Below are 23089 nucleotides of genomic sequence, written 5' to 3' on the forward strand. Positions count from 1 at the left end.
TTCTAAAATTACTTATTGTCAAAATTTAATTATCAATGTATTATCATTGTACTAATTTTTTATCACTAAATCAACTTTATACCTTTGACTAAACATTTCATCGAATTTTCTGAGATCTGTATATACGAGCTCATGCAAACACACACAATCCTCAAATATCTCTCTAGCTGCTTCCATATCCTCGATAACAGACGAGTTAACTCAGAGCGTTTTGACTACCGTTTAAACAATTTCATCTTGACCTTCTTTCACTAATCATCGTGACTCTTCCTAATTCTTTTCCTCCATTTTACATCAGATATCAGATGGCACGTGACTGCAGCAGTGACCAGAAAAGATGAGTATGGAGAATGGGTACACGTCATCATTTCACTAAGAAACAGCGTCGATCGCCGCGCGCATCTTGATGCTATGTTGAATCAAGTCATGACATGACCAAGCCATGCAGACGTGTAACTAATGGGAGCACCTTATCTTCTTAACAGTGCCCACTTGCCAGACAAACTCTACCTTCTGCATATCCATTATGCGATAGTGATATCATTGGGTACAGAGAATCCAGAACACAAAGAAACAAACTTTATTAGGTCTGAAAGCGATACATGCATATGATATGAACCAGAATGTTCCCGGCATTTCAATTATCTACCATATTTCATTGCAGATTCAATTTGCATATAAACTTCTGCAAAAATAAGTGTGGGGTCAATTTTACAACTCAAATTAGATCAATTGTTCATATTATAAAGTACTTATTAAATGATCCCATAAAATAGAGATATATTATATTAATTTTGAAGTAATTGATTTAATATGTATGTTAAAGTTACATAATTGTTTTAAGATTAATTTGTTAGGTTCCTATTTATTTAATAATTAATGTAATAGGTCACATCTTATATATATAAAATATAAATTGGTTTTAAAGTGTTTAATGTAAAATGTCTCATTATTATCTTTCATTTGTTTATTTTTGTTGATCTATCATCATTTTTATCGTTTTAGTTTTTTCTTCCTTTTGTTATTGTATTGTTTTCTTTGTCTTTCTTTCTTCACTTTTTCTTTTTCTCTATTTCATCTCTTTTTCTATATTCTATCATTGCAACCATTACTTATAAATTTGTGTCACTGCTATATTTAAAAATTTATTTTGGTCATGCACCACTTGAAGGTGTCGTTGTTTCATATAAACGTAAAGAATTGATAAATATATCGTATATATTTTTGTGGTTTTAATTCTATTTTAGATATATCTTTTATTTTATTTTTATCATATATTATGTTTTATGAGTATGTATATTAGGTTTTTTTTCTTATATAATGAGATATTATATTTTATATATTAGACAATTTTTTAATAAATTGTTATGCAAGCTCTCATTCTTATACTTTCAATATAATATTTATCTTCTAATTTTTTTCTCACTTTCAATATAATATTTATCTTCTAATTTTTTTCTCACTTATGTTTTATTAAACACTAACATAGTATTAGATGAAAAACACCTCCCACCATTACCTTCTCTTCGACGTTTCACTCATGGTGAATTTTGTTTCTCCTCATCCTTTATTTCTTCATCTTGGAAAAAACGATATACTTGTTCTTGTATATCTCTTTCTTGTTGATAACAATTATTAGCAATGAAAAAAAAATCTCAATGTTCTCAACTTTCTCAAGCTTCTCAAACGTCTCAAGGTCCTCAAGTTTCTCAAGATTCTCTTCATCCCAGTGTTTTCCAAAAGTGCTACTTCCAAGTTGGACCTTCATAATCTTCATGCTCACCTTGAGAGGGATGATACAAGATATCATATATATTTTGGTTTTAATTATATTGATAGAGATATCATATACTTTATTCTCTTATATTATTATCAAATATTCTGTTTTATGATGATGCATATTAGGTTTTATTTTTTCTTTTATATCATGAGATATTATACTCCATATATTGGACAAGTTTCTAATCAATTGGAATGCAAACTCTAATTCTCATACTTTCAATAAAGTATTTTTCTCTTCTAACTTTCTCACATGTGTTTTGTCAAACACAAACAACCATTAATATCTAGTCAAAAGTTATAAGAGAAATACTTTATTGAAAGTATGAGAATGAGAGTTTGCATTTTGATTAATTAAAAACTTGTCCAATATATAGAGTACAATATCCCATGATATAAGGGAAAAAATAAAACTTAACATGTATCATCATAAAACATAATATCACATAATAATAAAAAATAATAAAATAAATTATATCTCTGTCAATAAAATTAAAACCACAAGGTATATGATTCTTTATGGGAAGTAGCAGTTTTTAAAAGTAGTAGGATGAAGAGAATCTTAATATCTTGAGAAGTTTGAGAGAGTCGAGAACTTTGAGATTTGTTTTTCCATTGCTGATAATTGTTATAACAAGAAAGATATATACAAGAATAAGTTCATTTTCTCCAAGATGAAGAAATAAAGGGTGAGGAGAAGAAAAACTCGCCATGAGTGAAACGATGAAGAAAAAGTAATGACGAAAGGTATTTTTCATATGATACTATGTTAGTTTTTGATAAAACACAAGTAATAAGAGAAATTTAGAAGAGAAATATTTTATTGAATGTATGATATACAGAGTTTGCATTCAATTGATTAAAAAATTGTCCAATGTATAGAGTACAATATCCCATGATATAAAGGAAATAATAAAACCTAATATGTATCATCATAAAGCAAAATATCTGATAATAATAATAAAAAAGAATAAAATATACAATATCTTATCAATATAATTAAAACTAGAAGATAATTGATATCTTTATCAGGAATTGCATTAAAATTGATAACTAGACCAGAAGTTATAGTTATTAATTAGGATGCAACTCTTTTCACTTAAGAGTGTAATAGTTTAAGCGTCATGATTCGATTGTGACTTGACTCACTTATGCTCTGTTTGGATCTGCATGAGTACTGTTCATGCGGATGGAAAATAACTTGAAAACGTGTTTGGATAAGCTTGTTTGCGTTGATTTGCGAGTGTGGATTTGCAGGTGAGTTGCAAAATTTGACACTCTCTAAAATGAAGAGATGTGCAGGGAAAGCGAGATCATCATATTAAAATTACTTTATTGTCCATCTCTTTTAATAATTTAATTTATGATATATATATATATACTAATAATAACTATAATTATAATTATTATTATAATAATTAGTATTATATAATAATATATAATAATTATATATTTATTATATGGATATTGATAACATTGTATATTATTATTATATATATATATATAATTTTAATTTTTAATTATTATAATAATAAGTATTATATAATAATAGTAATAATAATAATAATATTATTATTATTATTCAAATAAATATATTTTGTAAATAAATTAATTCTATAAAATAAAATATATTTAAATAAATGTGTAGTTAAAATTAAACAGTCTATATTATAAATTATTTCAAGTTATAATTGAGAATAATATGAATTATTTTAAGTTATTAATTATAATATGAATAAAACATATTTTTGTAATTTTAAATAACATTTTTAATTTTATTTGAATATCATTTCTTCTATTTACATTGAAGGGTAAAATGGTAATCATACAATTTATTCTATTAAAAATTATAATTTATTAAATTTTATTAATCACTGTCATACACAAACTTTCATAAACTTTTTACTCATATCCACTCAAATCATACCATCTTTCGTTTAATCCAAACAACCTTATCTTTACCTGCAAATCAACGCAAATCCACTCCCACAAATCCACAACCCAATCCAAACACAACATTAGTCTCCGTCACTGGACAACTGATGTCACTTGCAACAATCTCTCCCTCAACAATTGTCTCACTAGGAAACTCGTTGACTTTAATACCAATTATTAGATTGAACGCTTACCACTAGGTAGGTAAAAAACTATAACTATTAATTAGGGTGTAACTCTTTTTTACTTAAGAACATAATTGTCTAAGTGTTATGATTAGATTGTGACGTATCCACTTGACCTCCATCACATCAATTGATATCACTTCCAACAACTGTGACCACCATTCTCCCATAACTTCCAAATGATTATGTTTCTATATTTATTTATTTATTTTATGTTTCTATAAATAAGATAAGTATTAAATATTATTTCAATTATAACTATTATTTAGTTGTCTTATGAATTAGTAAAAATTTTGGTATTTACTTTTTTTATTGAATATTAAAAAGTTTATTTCAGCAACAAAATACATTTGATATAGCTTATCATCAAATTACAAGTTGAGAAACATATATTGGAAATAACTTTTTGTTTTAAAAAACTATATACTAGTTTGGTTAAAACTTGAACTGATATAGAAATATACATATAATTAGTTCCTCCTCCACATAACCAGCGTTATATATCTTTCTATATCGATTCAAAATTTAACTAACGTAGGAAAGGTATTTTGGTTTGATGTTGAATTTTTTATGTAATTTTAGAAAACATATAACATCACTGTAATACCAATCACTGTTATATAACCCACTTTCTACATCAATTAGGACTTAACTTTTTATTTCCATAACATTTATATCAACACTCTAAACTATAAAGAACGTAGAAGTTCTATTTATACTATTCTAAACTAATTCCATCAATATTAATATAATTTTTATACAATATTCACTCTCATTAATATAAAGAATGTAGAAGTTATATTGTGAATCCTGGCAAATGTCAAATGTGTAGGATTGTTCAGGGGTCTTTCTTCTTACATCTTCAAGCATTTCTTCTGCACTTCCAAAATTTTTTAAATTCCCAAAAAACTCTTTGACCATTTAAGGAAACCCACGAACATCAGACCTCCAAAATTACTTCCGGATGTCGACTTCCGGAAGTCAAAATATATGATTTCTGGAAGTCAAAATATATCACCAGAAGTTGACTTTCGAAAGTCAAAATATATCACCGGAAGTCGACTTTCGGAAGTTAAAATGTATCACCGGAAGTCAAAAATTATTACCGGAAGTCAAAATGTATCACTAGAAGTAAAAAATTATTACCGGAAGTCAATTTTTAGAAGTCAAAATATATCACTGGAAGTTGACTTCCGGAAGTCAAAAAAACATTAATGGAAGTAGACTTCCGGAAGTCAAAAAATTAATTCTATTTTTAATATTTTTAATTCTTTTTAAAGTTTATGTTTTCTAACTTTTATTTTATTTTATCTTTTAAAACAGATAATAAAAATATTAAAAATTATAAAATATATAAATTTAAAAGAAAAATTACTTTAGAAAATACAAAATAAGTAAAAAAATGTTAAATAAAAAATTAAAAAATAAAATTGACTTTCGGAAGTCGACTTCCGGTGATAATTTTTGACTTCCGGTATTCGACTTCCAGTGATACATTTTGACTATCGGAAGTCGACTTCCGGTGATAATTTTGACTTTCGGAAGTCGACTTCGAGTGTTATATTTTGACTTCCAGAAGTCGACTTCCGGTGATATATTTTGACTTCCGGAAGTTGACTTCCGGTGATATATTTTGACTTCCGAAAGTCAACTTCCGGTGATATATTTTAACTTCTGGAAGTTATATATTTTGACTTTCGAAAGTCGACATAATTTTGGGGATGTGGTGTTCGGGGGTTTCCTTAAATGGTCAAAGTATTTTTTGGGAATTTAAAGAAACTTTGGAGGTGTAGAAGAAATTTTGGAGGTGCAGGAAGAAAGACCCTTCTTCAGAGACACACAACAAATATGTAAGCCCAGCCCAGACGCACATATACATATTTTTATCCTCTAAACTTAGGCTCTTTCTTCCTGCACTTCCAAAATTTCTTTTACACCCCCAAAAAGCTTAATTAAAGCCACGTATATCACACCCCCAAAATTACTTCCGGATGTCGACTTTCGGAAGTCAAAAAATATCACCAGAAGTCAAAATATATTACTGGAAGTTGACTTTCAAAAATCAAAATATATCACCAGAAGTCGATTTTGGGAAGTCAAAATATATCACCGGAAGTTGATTTCCGAAAGTCAAAATATATAACCGGAAGTCGACTTCCGGAAGTTAAAATATATTACCGGAAGTCGACTTCCGGAAGTCAAAATAAATTCGACTATCGGAAGTCAAAATTTATGTTTCTTTTTTCGTTTATATTTTTTTAATTTAAAGTTTTGTTTTTAAATTTTATTTTTTAGTTTAAATTTTTAATACATTATATAAATATATATATATATATATATGTATGTATAATTTTATTTTTTAAATATATATATATATATATATATATATATATTAAAAATACTTAAGAAATAAATTAAATTAAAAAAATGTTAATTTTTAACAAAATACCTTAAAAAATTTTAAAAAATGGAGAAATATCTTTAAAATATTCTTTAAGAAAATAAAAAAATAGAATATTAATATAAGCCTTGACCTTTGGTGACGACACTGTGAAATATGAAATTGTTTAGTGATACCAAAACGTGTCATTAAAAGCCAGACATGGGTGAGCAACTCACCCGCTCGACTAAGCTGCTTACCATTATTAAACCCACTACATTCACCTCCAATTCTTACTTTTGCTTAATGAGAGCATTCCTCGATTTGTTCTGAGTTATCACCATATTTCATCTAATTAAAAATTAATATAATTATTATTAAAATTTAATTCTCAAATAAAAATTAAAGCAAAGGTGTAATACTACCTCACCACCAAACTAAGGATGATGCGTAAATAATATTATTTAAATTATAATTTTGTGTACAAAATTATAATTTTTTGATAAGGTTAGATCATCGTTCCAAATACAAAATTATAATTTTAAGTTATAATTTTACATACAACATTATAATTAAATTATAATTTTACGTACAAAATTATAATTTTGTGACCTAAGGTTAAACCCACATTAATATGTGTCAGGCTTAAAATTATTTGAAAATATAAAATGAACCGATAGATAATTATATCAGTGAAACAATGTATGAGAGGTTTTTCGTTTCCCTTATCATCCCATCCATCGGGTTTCAACTCTTCAGATTCAAGATTAATTAGAAAAGTCCTCCACCCATCCGATGAAACTCTGTTTAAATGTAAAAATCATTTAGATAATTAAATTTATATTTAATGTGGATATTACTAACTGTTATTCATGGATATTAGAATTAGTATAGAAACCATTTGCAAGAGATAAATGATGGCAAACTGTATGAAGAGAGCATACCCTCCAGCATACGGATCATTTGTATAGTATTTTTCAACCCGCAAAGTACTATGATGGTAAACACATACTTCATAAACATAATAACCATGCTCCCAACTTTTTTGTCCTTTAGTTCTCCAAACTATGGTAGTCAAAATCGAAATCTTATTTAAAAAAATGGAAAAGAAAAACATAGATCGTAAATTGAAATATCCTAATATGGATCGTAAAATCTTACAAATTTTATTATCAATCAAAATTCATACCTAAAGTTCATAATATATGAGATAAAAACTATATCCAGTAGATCCAAACACAACCTCTTAACATAGAGTAACTCCTTCCAATTTATAAATCTGCACCAAAATAATAATTATTTAAAAATAATATTATATAGCATGCTGCTAGGAGGGAGGCGCAGTCACGACAGTTGTTCCAGCATGCTGCGAGAGACATCTTTGTGATGAGCCCCGTCACGATGTCTATATAGCAAGACTCATCGTTTTCACACAAATTACGATTTTCAACGACAATTCGTTACGATTCATGAAAATCATAACTTTCAAATGACGCGAGATCAAAGATGGAGAATAAGATCTTAGTCTCGTACGTTCTTACTAGTTGAAACGCGATTTTGACTACCATCAAAACACCATTTTCCTTCTCAAGCCAAACAATTTCTATGGGATCATTTCCTGATGGGTATACGATCGTGTAAAATCTTACTATATATATACAATCGTGTAAAATCTTATTATGCATATACGATTGAAGAACGCATAAAAAATCAATATCAAAAGAAAATGTACTTGTGCAGTAGGCGACCACAGGTAAAGTGACGCAGCTTCCTCACCAAAAGGACCATTATATGCGAAAAGCTCATCTAAAGCAGGTAAGTGTAAACTATTAGTAGACACTAGAGTCAGCAAAGACACTTTTCCTTCTACTTTACAATCTAACTTAAGCACATGATATTTCCGTAAGTTGTATCTATACTTCTGGATCTATGTGATATTGTAGAAAGAAGAGGACTCACAATCATAAATTGCAACGTCACCCCATATTTTCTTATTGTTCCTCAAATTTGTCCTCTTTCTTTCTCTCCTCCCACAACACCACCATACTTTCCTACACCTTCACCCATCCTCTTCTTCCACCTCCACCCTATCTTTTCTTTCCACCTCCAACTCCATCTCCCGACTCCATCTTCTTCTGTCACCTTCACCATCAATAATCAATAACATTTACACGTATTCGTTAAAACAAATTAAAATATTACAATAATATGAAATGGAAAAAAAAATAAAAATTAGTGATAAAAACATGAAATGTGAATTTCAAATTCGATTAGGTATGCGATTTTAAAATGTATAATTCATAATACAAAATTATATTACGAAATGTATAATTTAAAGAGTCATTAAAATCCAAAATGTAAATTAGCTTACGAATTTTAAAAGTCAAAATGTAATCCTTTTATTACAAATTATATAATCCAAAATATCTGCGTATTGCTCTGAAACTATAATTATAATACGGGTATAAGTGCAATAAGAAAATATGGTCTATAAGAATAAATTCCCTTAAAAATGTATAACATGACTCAATTTTTATGAATCAAGATATTTTCTTAATTTGCTCCTAAATAAATTATATTAATATTATTTTGTTACAAATAAAACTAATGTATTTTTTGAAAAAATGAAAATATTTTAAGAACTCGTTCTAATAAATAATATATTTATGTTTATTCTTAATTTATATGAGAAAGAAAATTAAATTGTAGTTATTTTAAGACAAAATATACGAATAAATATGCATGAATTAAATTTCATAGAAGATATTTATATTGGATGTTTTAGAATGTTAATTATTAGTAATGAATTGAAATGTTAATAAAAAATATATTGAAATGAAATGATATTTTTTTTTTTGTAAATGTTTCTCTTAAAAATTTGAGATATTAATTACAACAAAATTTAAGATATTTTTTGTAAATTAAATTGAATTGTGACACAAGCTTAGATCACATGTTATTGTATGTCAGACTTAAAGGGTTTGAAGACCTGAGTATATAAGACCCATTCCCAATTCTTACTCTTGCTCAACGAGAGTATTCCTTAACTTGTTATGTGTTGTCACCATATTTCATCTAATTAAAAACTAATATAATTATTATTAAAATTTAACCCAAAGGAGAAAATACAAGCACAAAAATATTTTAATTCTTTCATTTGAATACAACCACAGTTTCTGAATATTGTATCCACTCAAATCAAATATTGACAATTCTTACTCTTGCTTAACGAGAGTATTCCTTAACTTGTTATGTGTTGTCACCATATTTCATCTAATTAAAAACTAATATAATTATTATTAAAATTTAACCCAAAGGAGAAAATACAAGCACAAAAATATTCTAATTCTTTCATTTGAATACAACCACAGTTTCTGAATATTGTATCCACTCAAATCAAATATTGACTCTGTATAAATAAATTTCTAATACAACTACACGACTCAATAAAAAATAGGACTCAAAAGCCGCATTCGAGAAAAACCCATCCACTGCCATATAATACGCTCGCTGCTACTGCAACATGGAACCTTCCAATGGTTATATGCCCACAGCATATGTATTTTTAACACAACATAAACTTGGTCATTATGCTGCTGTTGAACCCACCACCACCAAACGACAATATTTAGGTAAATTCAATTTTAGTGTACCATAAAATGCTCCATACAATTTTATTGTCCCATAAAATGCTCTATAAAATGCTACAAACATGTACCTAATTGCACTAGTATCATGACTTGCTAGACATCAACAATAAAGTCTGCGACAATTAAAAAAAAGTACGTAACAATAAGAAAGTATGCTCTTAACCAATTGCAAATACAAGCAATGTATTCAACCATGATAAAGTCCTTATTTTTTCCCACTTTTCTTGAGCTTAGCACCACTAAAATTTCCTTTTTGTGGTGTCTTTGCTCTCAAATTCATTCAATGTCTATAAAAAAAACATAATTAAGAATAAATACATCTTGAAAATCAAATTGAATGTATTGTATTAAATTATTATTGAAAGAAAAACAATGCTTTAACCTTCAAAACTGATTCAATTGGATAACTTTCTTCAAGGTTTGGATCCCTAACTTAGTGAATACCTTTTAAAGGATTATCATGTGAATTCAACATATAAACTAAAATCAACACAAAAATTTGTCTGTTTAAATATTCATGACTTAACCCTTAACACACATCAAGCAATATATTCAATACACACATCAAGTAATATATTCTATCTCAATCTCAACAGGATAAATACACTAAAAAATGAACGATACAAGAAGGGAAAATGATTAAATATATATGAATCATGTCTTGAAGTATGAACAATACAAACAAAGGAAAATGATTAAATAAGAAATGAATAATAAGGGAAGGAAAAAACATGTAGAAACAAGTATCTCTTGTTGGAAATATTTTATTATAATTTTAAAATAATTAATTAAAATAAAAAAACTTACTGTTACTCATGTTTTTATAGACCTTTAATTTATGGGTTAATGTTTTTTATGGCTAACGGCTATATTCTTATTACTATTTACTCCTTTGTCTCCCCTTTTGCTACCTATAAATACCACCTCGGTGCATGGGGGAAGAATACAATACAACAACAACAAAGACAACAAACACTAGAGTCTTTCTTAAAAGTGTTTTTCTTTTCTTCTCTATATTATCTTTAAGATAGTGGTGTTGATAAGGTTCGGAGATCCTTCGCTGCACTCGATCGATCGGGGTTGTTGTATCTTGGGAGAGAAACACATATGATAAGAAACACATATGATTGTATATTGATATATTTGTTTAGCCCTGTGCAGTAGGGACGTTTTCTCTCTAAGGATAGCGCTATGCGTGCCTCAACCCAGGGTATTTCTACTCCTTTCCTTATTTATTTTTATTTATTATTGTTATTATAATTGTTGATCTCTTATTAATATTCATTATTATATACTAGTGTAAACACAGGCGCTATCGCGCCTGTGTGTACACATTTTTTTGAATTATATTAATAATTGATGATGTTGTAATGTTATTAAGTTAATAAATAAAATAAAAGTATATTTATAAAAAATAAAATAAAATGTACGGAGAAAATAAGAGAAAAATAACTGTTGATGAATAGTAGGAGAAAAAAAGAAAAAGGAGATAAGTAAATAATTTTATAAAAACTTATACAAATAACCATTAATTTTTAAAAATTTAATAAATAATTAAATTATAAAGGGTAAAGTTGGAATTATGAAATGTGGACACAAAAGAGGGAATCCCCTTTATATATAGTTATAGATATATATATATGTCTTAGTATTATTATTGTTTTAATAATTATTATTGTATCATTGTATATTATTATTATTATTATTATATTATTTCATATTTTTTATTATTATTAGTATTATTTGAGTAATCATTTTCTAACATCACTATCATATATAAATTAGGAGACATAGTGGGAGGATGTCGAGCAAATTTAAATCTTTTAAAACTTTAGCCTAGCTAGCGAAGTCAAACGTTACTTAAGAATCTGACCCTAACATTAGCTCACCAACATCAATCACAAAACCAATCTTATTCAGGAATTTAACAAAATTACCAATTAAATTAACCACCATAAAGAATCCCAAAATTAATTTATCTCTCGAAACTCTATTTGTAATTTAAAACAAAGTTAGTTTTTCTTGCTTTGACTTTTTATGTCGGGAAATAAAGTTGAGAACGAGGATGAACTACAACACAAAAGAATTCCTTTATCACTTGCAAACTTAAATATCTAACCATGAAACACTAAAAAAATAAGCTCAAGCTCACAAAAACTATATTCCTCTCCAACCACGTACACATGCACGCTTTCTTCTGAAAAAGAAAAATTGAACTTTGAGAGAAGGAAGAAGATATTCAAAGGTACACTATTAATATTCTTCACTTTCTCACAAACTGTATTTTTTAGATGCAAGAGAAAAAGGGTAACGGGAGATACATAGAAGGAGAGGAACTGGTCTCCAGAAGATTAAAATTAAATCTTCAAATTACTAGGCACAACCCCTACTTACTAAGTTTAACACCACCCTCATGCAAGAGAAAAACCCATTATTTTATATTACTCACCATTACTGTTCTAACATCTCAACTTAAATACATTCATATTCCATCTTATCTAAAACTAATAACACCATGTTATAGCGAAGGAAGATGTTATTTAGGTGGGAAAAAACCTTTTGAAATCTGAGACGCACTATGTACCTGAAAAGTTAAAATCTTAGTGATCTCAACCATGGAAATGAATGACTAATTGGCCAAAACAAATTTAGCTGCCTATAAGCTTGTCCTTCTTTCTTGATGACCATAACTTTAGTGATACCTAATTATGTCATTAAAAGCCAGACATGAGTGAGCAGCTCATCCCCTAAACTAAACTGATTACAGTTGGATTTCAGGTTAGTATTCATCCAAAGTTTCACATCCATTAATATGGTAATATGAAGAGAAAAAACAACAAAAAGTACTATAGATATAGATAGAAATAAAGAGTTGTTTTTGGAATTATTGCCAATAGGTCTCTTGGGTCTTGGGTGCATGGGAGACTTGGGTAATTGTGGGTAATTATTGTAATTTTATCGGATGGATGTGTTTCTGTTTGAAGAGATTATTTTCTTAGTACAATTTATCAGAACTGAGGTTTTAAGTAAGAAGTTAAAATCAAGGGAGGAAGAGTAACAATTTTGACATGCTAACCAAAATCAAGTTGCATAGAGAAGCAATTTGACAGGCTAACCAAAATCAACGTTGCATGTTGTGCCTTTCAGGTGATGCACATGAGTGGTTGGATTTGAGGTGCCGAACATGTTAGATTTTTTATGTGCTTTAATTTATATTTTTTGTTCTTAATTGTGCATTTACTTTCGCTTGAAGATATTATTTTCTTAATGCATGATCTTCAACACTTTAAGCCCTCTACATTGGCTTGGGCTTGCTGAATGGCACAACATCTCTAAGGATAGTATAATTTCCGACAGACTTGCTTCTAAAGATCTCACAGAGTTAGCTCGCCTACTAGCATCAAACCTGCACATACCACATACTTGTTTTTTTCTCCTGTAATAGCAGTTTTGTTGTCTTGAGAAAGAATGCCCAAGAAATAGACAACAATGCAGTCATCTATTAGCTGTGTACTTTTCTTCGGTTGTCACAAAATATTAGACTCACTTGCAGCAACAAACTAGCCAAAACCAGAACTCTTACTTCCAATATTATAATTTTGTGTACAAAAATTATAATTTTAAAATTATAATTTTGCGTACAAAATTATAATTTTAATTTTGCGTACAAAATTATAATTTTATGACACAAGAGAACTCGATGGAAGTGAAACAATGACAATATATATATCTCAAACACAATAGTCCCAACAAAGAGTCGTAATTGTCTTTTTATAATCTATGTGATATAATCTATGTGACTTTTATTAATTATAAGGTAAAATGAAACAAAAGTTGTTAAGGTGTAGAAAAAACTTACATTTGAAGAAGATGTCAAGGCGTGTATATGTTGCCCATGCCTTTGTATACAACTTTTCATACACGGGTGTCAACATCCAATTTTATCTAGATGAATAAATTTATTTTTGAAAAATAAAAATAAAAAGATGATTATTTAATGGTAAATAAAAAAGGTTAAATAATCTTTTCTTTAAAAATTTTCAAATATTAATTTTAAAGAAAAACAAAGTAGAGAGATAAAAAATGAAAAAATAAAAATAAAGAAGAAGGATGAGCAATGGCTGAACTTTTGACAAAATATTCAGGGTGCCAAATTATATATTTATATATATTTTTTATATATAAATTATTTTTTCTTATTAAATAAAAAACTATTTATTTCCTTGATTTAAACTATTTTCATTTAGTGATTCATATACGTTTCGATTCCTAATCTTTCTAATTTATTTACATGATGGGTATTTTAATCCAATTCAAGGTTATTCATTATATGTAATGAAATTTGTAACGTAGTCCAAAATACATCTATAAAATTTTACAAATTTTATAATGGCAAAGGTCAATAACAATATGTCAAATCAAAAGGCTGTGATCAAGTTGTACCTTAATACTCCAATAAATGGAATGACACTCCTTCTGTGAAGAACTCAATCTCCTCGCGCTCTTTTACCAACTTTAATGTCTTTTGCACTCCATGATTTCTTCCTAAGTTTCTTGAAAATGAGTTCTTTTGATTCCTCGGGGGCAGGTTTTGTGTCTCCATAGAAGATCTTCTTGATAAACTGATAAGCCAACCACACAACTAGTTGCAGCCATCTATTAGTTGTGTACTTTTCTTCTGTTGCAAAAAAATATTAGGATCACTTGCAGCAACAAACTAGCTAAAACCAGAACTCTTACTTCCAATATTATAATTTTGCGTACAAAATTATAATTTTAAAATTACAATTCTAAATTATAATTTTGCATACAACATTATAATTTAATTTATAATTTTGCGTACAAAATTTTAATTATAATTTTGCGTACAGAATTATAATTTTAATTTTGCATACAAAATTATAATTTTATGACACAAGAGAACTCGATGGAAGTGAAACAATGACAATATATATATATATATATATATATATATCAAACACAATAGTCCCAACAAAGAGTCGTAATTGTCTTTTTATAATCTATGTGACTTTTATTAATTATAGGGTAAAATGAAACAAATGTAGTTAAGGTGTAGAAAAAACTTACATTTGAAGAAGATGTCAAGGCGTGTATATGTTGCCCATGCCTTTGTATACGACTTTTCATACACGGGTGTCAACATCCAATTTTATCTAGCTGAATAAATTTATTTTTGAAAAATAAAAATAAAAAGATGATTATTTAATGGTAAATAAAAAAGGTTAAATAATCTTTTCTTTAAAAATTTTCAAACATTAATTTTAAAGAAAAACAAAATAGAGAGATAAAAAATGAAAAAATAAAAATAAAGAAGAAGGATGAGCAATGGCTGAACTTTTGACAAAATATTCAGGGTGCCAAATTATATATTTATATATATTTTTTATATATAAATTATTTTTTCTTATTAAATAAAAAACTATTTATTTCCTTGATTTAAACTATTTTCATTTAGTGATTCATATACGTTTCGATTCCTAATCTTTCTAATTTATTTACATGATGGGTATTTTAATCCAATTCAAGGTTATTCATTATATGTAATGAAATTTGTAACGTAGTCCAAAATACATCTATAAAATTTTACAAATTTTATAATGGCAAAGGTCAATAACAATATGTCAAATCAAAAGGCTGTGATCAAGTTGTACCTTAATACTCCAATAAATGGAATGACACTCCTTCTGTGAAGAACTCAATCTCCTCGCGCTCTTTTACCAACTTTAATGTCTTTTGCACTCCATGATTTCTCCCTAAGTTTCTTGAAAATGAGTTCTTTTGATTCCTCGGGGGCAGGTTTTGTGTCTCCGTAGAAGATCTTCTTGATAAACTGATAAGTCAACCACACAACTAGTTGCAGCCATCTATTAGCTGTGTACTTTTCTTCTGTTGTAAAAAAATATTAGGATCACTTGCAGCAACAAACTAGCTAAAACCAGAACTCTTACTTCTAATATTATAATTTTGCGTACAAAATTATAATTTTAAGGTATAATTTTGCGTACAAAATTATAATTTTAAGTTATAATTTTGCGTACAACATTATAATTTAAATTATAATTTTGCATACAAAATTATAATTTAAATTATAGTTTTGCATACAACATTATAACACCTTATGTCAGGCTTAAGGGTGTCTGAAGATCTAAAATGAACCAGTAGATAAGATCACTTTCCAATTCCTATGATTGTTTAACCAAAACATTCCCCAACTCGATGGAAGTGAAACAATGACAATATATACCTCAGACACAATAGTCCCAACAAAGAGTCGTAATTGTCTTTTCATAATCTATGTGACTTTTATTATTTATCAAAGGTAAAATGAAACAAATGTAGTTAAGGTGTAGAAAAAACTTACATTTGAAGAAAATGCCAAGGGGTGTATATGTTGTCAATGCCTTTGTATACAGCTTATCATACATTGGTGTTAACATCCAATTTTATCTAGGTGAATAAATTTATTTTTGAAAAATAAAAATAAAAAGATGATTATTTAATGGTAAATAAAAAAGGTTAAATAATTCTTTCTTTAAAAATTTTCAAACATTAATTTTAAAGAAAAAAAAAATAGAGATAAAAAATGAAAAAAAGAAGAAGAAGGATGAGCGCAGTTTGTTTTTAATTATCATACCCCCTTCCCTGGGAAAAAACCTTTTGAAATCTCAAACACTGCATATGCAAAAGTTAAAATAAAAGCCATAAATGAGCCATTATAAGCTATACATGGATGAGTAATGGCGGAACTTTGGACAAAATATTCAGGAGTGCCAAATTATATATTTATACATATTTTTTATATATACATTATTTTTTCTTATTAAATAAAAAATCTATTTATTTCCTTGATTTAAACTATTTTCATTTAGTGATTCATATACTTTTCGATTCCTAATCTTTCTAATTCATTTACATGATGGGTATTTTAATCCAAGGTTATTCATTATATGCAATGAAATTTGTAACGCAACCAAAAATACATCTATAAAATTTTACAAACTTTACCATGTGTATAATGGCAAAGTTCAGTAGCAATATGTCAAATCAAAAGGCTGTGAGTACTCCAATAAATGGAATGACACTCCTTCTATGGAGAAGTCAATCTCCTCGAACTTTTTTACCGGCTTTAATGTGTTTTGCACTCCATGATTTCTCCCTAAGTTTATTGAAAATGAGTTCTTTTGATTCCTTGGGGGAAGGTTCTGTGTCTCGATAGAAGATCTTCTTGATAAACTGATTCATGCAACCAAGTTTCTTGATTTTGAGTTATTTGAATGACTTGTCATTTTTTTAAAAAAATTATTAGATTGAATTATTATACAAGGTTAGGTCACCTATTCATGTGGGACAAACTTAGAGGTAGTTGAAGACCGAAGATGAATAAGATCCACTCTCCGATTATTGTGATTCCTTAACCGCAACATTCCCCCGTATATTTATGTTAGACAATGATTAAACAAATAATACTGTTAATAATAAAATTATTATAATAATAATAATAATTAGAGCAATAATAATAGACATGTATATGAATCAAAGAATATTCATTAGAGACATAATAATACTTATAACAATAATAGATAAATGAGATAAGGATAGAAATAGCCTGGGTTGAGACATGCATACAAATACACAATACACAAACATATGTGTTTCAGATCATATGTGTTTCTCTCCCAAGATACAACAACCCATCAGATCGATCGAGTGCAGCAAAGGATCTCCACACCTTATGAACACTACTATCTTAAAGATAATATAGAGAAGAAAAGAAGAACACTTTTGAAAACTCTAGTATTTGTTGTTGTTTTGTTGTGTTTTTTCCCATGCCATGCACAAGACTGACTCAAGGGTAAAGTGAGTAAAGTAATCGTTTTAGGCCTTAAGGATAAGAAGGCCTTAAAAAAAGAAATTTTTCTACTAATATTTTCTATTAAATTAATTATAAAATTATGTTTAAGAAAAAAAGGCCTCAATATATTTTTAGTACTAATTAATATACCTTTCTTAAACTAATTATAAAATTATGTTTAAGATAAAAAAGGACAAAAAAAAAATATTTTATTACTAATATAGCTCTATTAAAATAATTATAAGTTTATGTTTGGAAATAAAATTTAATTAAGTTATTATTAGTGTATGTTAATTTTTATTGGTAGTAAAATTGATAATAGTTAAAACATTTTTTTAGTAAATTATAATTTTGTTTACAAAAGAATGATTAGCTATCTTTATTTTCTTATAATTTATTTGGATTCTATTTTCTTCTTTTATCTCTATAACTTCTCTTATGTCTCCTTACTTTATTTTCTTCTCTTCAATCTCTTTAATCTCATGTTGTCCATGTATACCAATTTTTTCATCTTTATTTCTCATTTCTAGTTAGTATGTTTTTTTCTTTCTATTATAGTTGTTGCTATTTTTATTCTATTTTGAATTTGTATTCAAATTATAAATGTGTTTCTTTTGTCTAGTTTTATTTGTTGGTACTTTTAGATTACGAGTTTCGAGAGTTTTTTTTTTTGCATATATATTGGGGAGAAACTTATTTTTTTTTACAAAATTATTAATTAGATTATGGTTTAGTCTTTTTGTTAATAATAGATTAATTTGAGCGTAATTCAAAGTTAAGTTTTCTGTAAAAAGATAATTCAAGTTTAGGAAAAAAAAGAACAATATTTTTTTTAATTCTTTTTATTAATGATTAATCTTAAAATAAACAACTTTGAAAGTTTGTGAAAAAAAGTTGAACTTAAGAACGAAAAAGAGACTTGAGACTTGAAGATAATACAAGTCTACTATCAAATTTATTTTCTTGACAACCAGAACCAAGTTTTATTGTTTTACTTCATTCGTTTTATATATTTATCTTTAGTAGTGTTTTATATATTATCATTTTTTATTTTATATAAAAATATATAGATATTTTAACTATAAAATTTGAATCAAGCTATTCAAAAAGGAGCTATGAACAAAAAGAGCAAATGTCTTGTGTATTGCGATGTGTAGATATTTCATTTTTGAAAGATAAATGCTTAAACCTTGAAAAATCTTTAAAACATGGTAATTTGTTGGATATTGATGGATTTGATTTAATTTCAGAATTAAATATCTTAAGAGAAATTATATATAAAAAGAATAAATTCTTTTACAAATGCTTATATAATAATTTTAAGAATTCTAGTGTCAGTTGTTTGAGCCGAAAGAAATTTCTCAAATATAAAGATAATAAAAACTTATCTAAAAAAATATTAAACATACTAGTCCTATTATTCACTAAGAAAGAAATGTTAAATAAAATTAATTATGACAATTTAATAAATAATTTTGCATAAAAAAAATTCAAAAATAAATTTTTAAATAAAGGCCTCATTTTTTAAATTTGTTTTAGGCCTTATAAACTGTTGAACCGTCCTTAACCATGCACCAAGGTAGTATTTATATGTAGATAAAAGGAGACACAAAAATAAATAACAATAAAACAATATTTTGCAATTCACAACATTCCCCAACTGGAAGAAAGTAAAACAAGTAAAACAATTATAGTGTATATTTTAAAGAAAATAGCTTCAACCAATTGAAGCATATGACAATACTAAACAACATCTTGGATTCCAAGGCGCGGTTTCACATCATGGACAAGATGAAGAGGATAACAGAAAATAAAAGATGCTTGGAGAAGTAGAAAGGCATATGGTCTGACTCAACGTCGATCCCTGTCCGAGTCATTGTGTAGAAAGACACAACCACCTGGTAATGAATCACAATGGTCGGCTGTTATGAAGACCTGGAGTTTTTGATGGCCCAATTACTCTCGGATGAGAAACACTGGTGCATTTATTCAATAGTTGGAACTAAAGGCACGGACAAGACAGAACTGACCAAGTTCATATATAGAAACAACATTGTCCTATCTAATTTTGATTGTTATATGGGTGAAAAGTTCTACAGCTGAACTGCTTAAAAATGAAATTTCCAAGGCTGCCAAAACAATTATGGGAGGTGAACACTAGTTAAGGACAACACAAGTCGTACAAAGAGTGGGTCTAGCTATGATTAAGCATGCAATAGAGTTCATTAATTATGAGTTAGGTAGTAGTTATATTTAATGAATGTAGTTGAAGGGTCATGTCCAAAGGCCCATAAAACGACCATGTAGTGCTTCATTTCAAACACAACAAATCTAAATACAAAGAGTGTTTATCCAGAGAGACTTGTTTTTCAACAAATTGGCATCAGAGCTTGAGAGCTTGAGTGTTTGAGTTAGTTAGAGAGTTTGATCGAGATGGCCAACTTAGCTAACAGCATGCCCCTGCCAAAGTTATCAAAAGGTGTCAGCTATGATAACTAGAGCTTGCAAATGAAAGCTTTCCTTGGTTCCCAAGAAGTATGGGAGGTGGTCGAAAATGGGCACCAAGAACCAGAGGACATTAGAGAAATGACGATAGCCTAGCTTGCTACGTTAAAAGCAACACGAGCAAAGGACAAAACGGCTATGTACGTGCTGTATCGAGCTGTTGATGAGTTCGGCTTTGAGAAGATAGCAAATATTATGTCTTCAAAAGAAACGTGGGATATTCTGGAGAAGGCATACAAAGGGGATAACCGTGTGAAACAAGTCCGACTTCAAACTCTTAGAGGCAAGCTTGAAAGGATGAGGATGAAGGAAGATGAAGGGGTTGTCGAGTACGTCTCCCGAGTTGAGACCGTAGTGAATCAGCTCGGTAGAAATGGAGAGACGTTGCCCGCTTGCCGAGTGGTGGAGAAAATCTTGAGGTCATTAACCGACGACTTCGAGAATATAGTTTGCGCAATAGAGGAATCCAAGGACTTGACAGCGCTCTCGGTGGAAGAGCTTGTTGGGTCGCTTGAAGCGCATGAGCAACGAAGAAGGAAGAAGAAGGAGAAGTCCCTTGATCAAGCACTCCAAGCAAAGACAACCATTAGGGAGAAAAAGGTTCCTTATACTCAGAACACTCGAGGCCAGGGTGGTAGAGGCAGAGGAGGATATGGAAGAGGTCAAGAACAAGTCGGCCAACAAAACTGGCATGGCCGAGGACAAGGTGGAGGTCGTGGTGGTAGAGGCCGAGGAGGTCAATCAAACAACTCAGGAGTTGAGTGCTTCAAATGTGGTAAGTATGGTCATTTTGCCAAAGACTACTTCTCAGGAGTCAAATGTTACAATTGTGGAAAGGTTGGACATTTCGCGAAGGATTACCGATCTGAAAGCAAGAAGGAAACAAACCTCCTTTCTGAGGATGTTGAGGAAGAAGGAATACTGATGATGTCCAGGAGATCAGGTGCCGAGCTAAGTCTGAGATGTTCTGACAACTCAGTTTGGTACCTTGATACAGGAGCAAGCAACCACATGTGCGGGGACGAGAATCTTTTTAAGGAGCTCACCAAAGTTGAGGCTGGACACGTATCATTTGGTGATGCATCAAAGGTGGCAGTAAAAGGTCGAGGTATAATCTGGTACCTGCAAAAAGAACAACCGAGTTGGAGAAATTAGAGATGTGTACTGTAACATCCCTGGCTACCCCTCCTCGGGCCCCAGAGGCTGTCAGGTTACTACAGCCCAATGCACCCCAACCCCTCACCCTTCTCCGCCATTCATACTGGGTGGGTTGTTGCCAGTGGGAATTGAAACCCCAACCTGACCTTTAACACCTCTGGTTCACCAGCAGATGCTACCAATTGCGCTGCAGCGCAATTGGTAGCATCTGCTGGTGAACCAGAGGTGTTAAAGGTCAGGTTGGGGGTTCGATTCCCACTGGCAACAACCCACCCAGTATGAATGGGCGGAGAAGGGTGAGGGGTTGGGGTGCATTGGGTTGTAGTAACCTGACAGCCTCTGGGGCCCGAGGAGGGGTAGCCAGGGATGTTACATGTACTATGTACCCAATCTCAAGAGAACCATATTGAGCATGGGTCAGCTGATGGTGCATTTTGGTGGACTTGCCGAGTTGGTGAAAAAGGAGATGGTGCGAGGACTCCCGACTGTGGAGTTTGAGAAGAAATTTTGTGAAGAGTGCGTGCTCGGGAAGCATCCGAGGACCTCATTTCCAAGGACTACCGAGTACCGGGCAAATGAACAACTCAGATTAATTCACATAGACATTTGTGGACCAATTACACCTAAATCTTTCAGTGGAAAAAGGTATTTCATTTCTTTCATAGATGATTTTTCAAGAAAAACATGGGTGTATTTTTTGAAGGAGAAATCCGAGGTGTTCCAAGTGTTTAAAAGGTTCAAAGCAATGGTTGAAAAGGAGACCGGCATGCCTATCAAATCTGTTAGGTCTAACCGAGGAGGGGAATTCATCTCATCCGAACTCATGAAGTATTGTGGGGAGCAAGGAATAAGGAGATTTCTGACAGCACCATACTCACCCCAACAGAATGGAGTAGTTGAGAGGAAAAATTAAACCATACTTGACATGGTTCGTACAATGCTGAAAAGCAAGAATGTGCATAAGGAGTTTTGGGTGGAAGTAGTGCAATGTGCCATCTATGTGCAAAATAGATGTCCACATGCTAAGCTGAACGAGAAGCCACCGTAAGAAGTCTGGAGTGGAAGAAAGTCGAGTGTGTCTCACCTCAAAGTGTTTGGCAGCATTGCTTATGGTCATGTTCTAGCTCAACAAAGGAACAAACTTGAAGATCGGAGTAAGAAGTACGTGTTTATTGGGTATGATGAAAAAACCAAGGCGTATAGGTTGTTCAACCCAATAACAAAGAAGTTGATTATGAGTCGAGATGTTCAAGTTGATGAAGAAAGCGAGTGGAAGTGGAACAACTCGGAGAAGGAGTCTAGAAGCTTGGAAGTAGATACACCACCAGCTGTAAGAGATCATGAGACTTCTGATGAAGAAGATGAACTTCTACAGCCTAGAGCGCGAAGCTTGCAAGACATATACAACTCGATTGACGAAGTACATGTTGTATGTTTCTTGGCAGATTCAGAAGACTTAAGCTTTGAAGAGGCTATGCAGGAGGAAAAGTGGCAAATGGCAATGAATGAAGAGATCGGAGCAATCGAACGCAACAACACGTGGGAGCTAACCGATCTGCCCAAAGGAGCTCGGCCTATTGGCGTAAATTGGGTGTACAAGAAGAAAATAAACGCCGAAGGAGAA

The 23089-nt window shown here is 29.9% G+C and overlaps 1 protein-coding gene across 1 annotated transcript; it reads left to right on the forward strand.

Annotated features, from left to right (window-relative positions):
- The first annotated feature begins 20445 nt into the window (after window positions 1–20445).
- LOC146887921 (uncharacterized) lies at window positions 20446–21462 on the forward strand. The gene has a single exon (XM_085670466.1). The coding sequence runs from the start codon at window positions 20446–20448 to the stop codon at window positions 21460–21462; it is 1017 nt and encodes a 338-aa protein (XP_085526592.1).
- The last annotated feature ends 1627 nt before the right edge of the window (window positions 21463–23089 follow it).

This window comes from Vigna unguiculata, chromosome 3 (assembly GCF_037176805.1).
Source record: "Vigna unguiculata cultivar grain cowpea cultivar isolate G323 ecotype 2 chromosome 3, ASM3717680v1, whole genome shotgun sequence".
Taxonomy (NCBI): domain Eukaryota; kingdom Viridiplantae; phylum Streptophyta; class Magnoliopsida; order Fabales; family Fabaceae; genus Vigna; species Vigna unguiculata.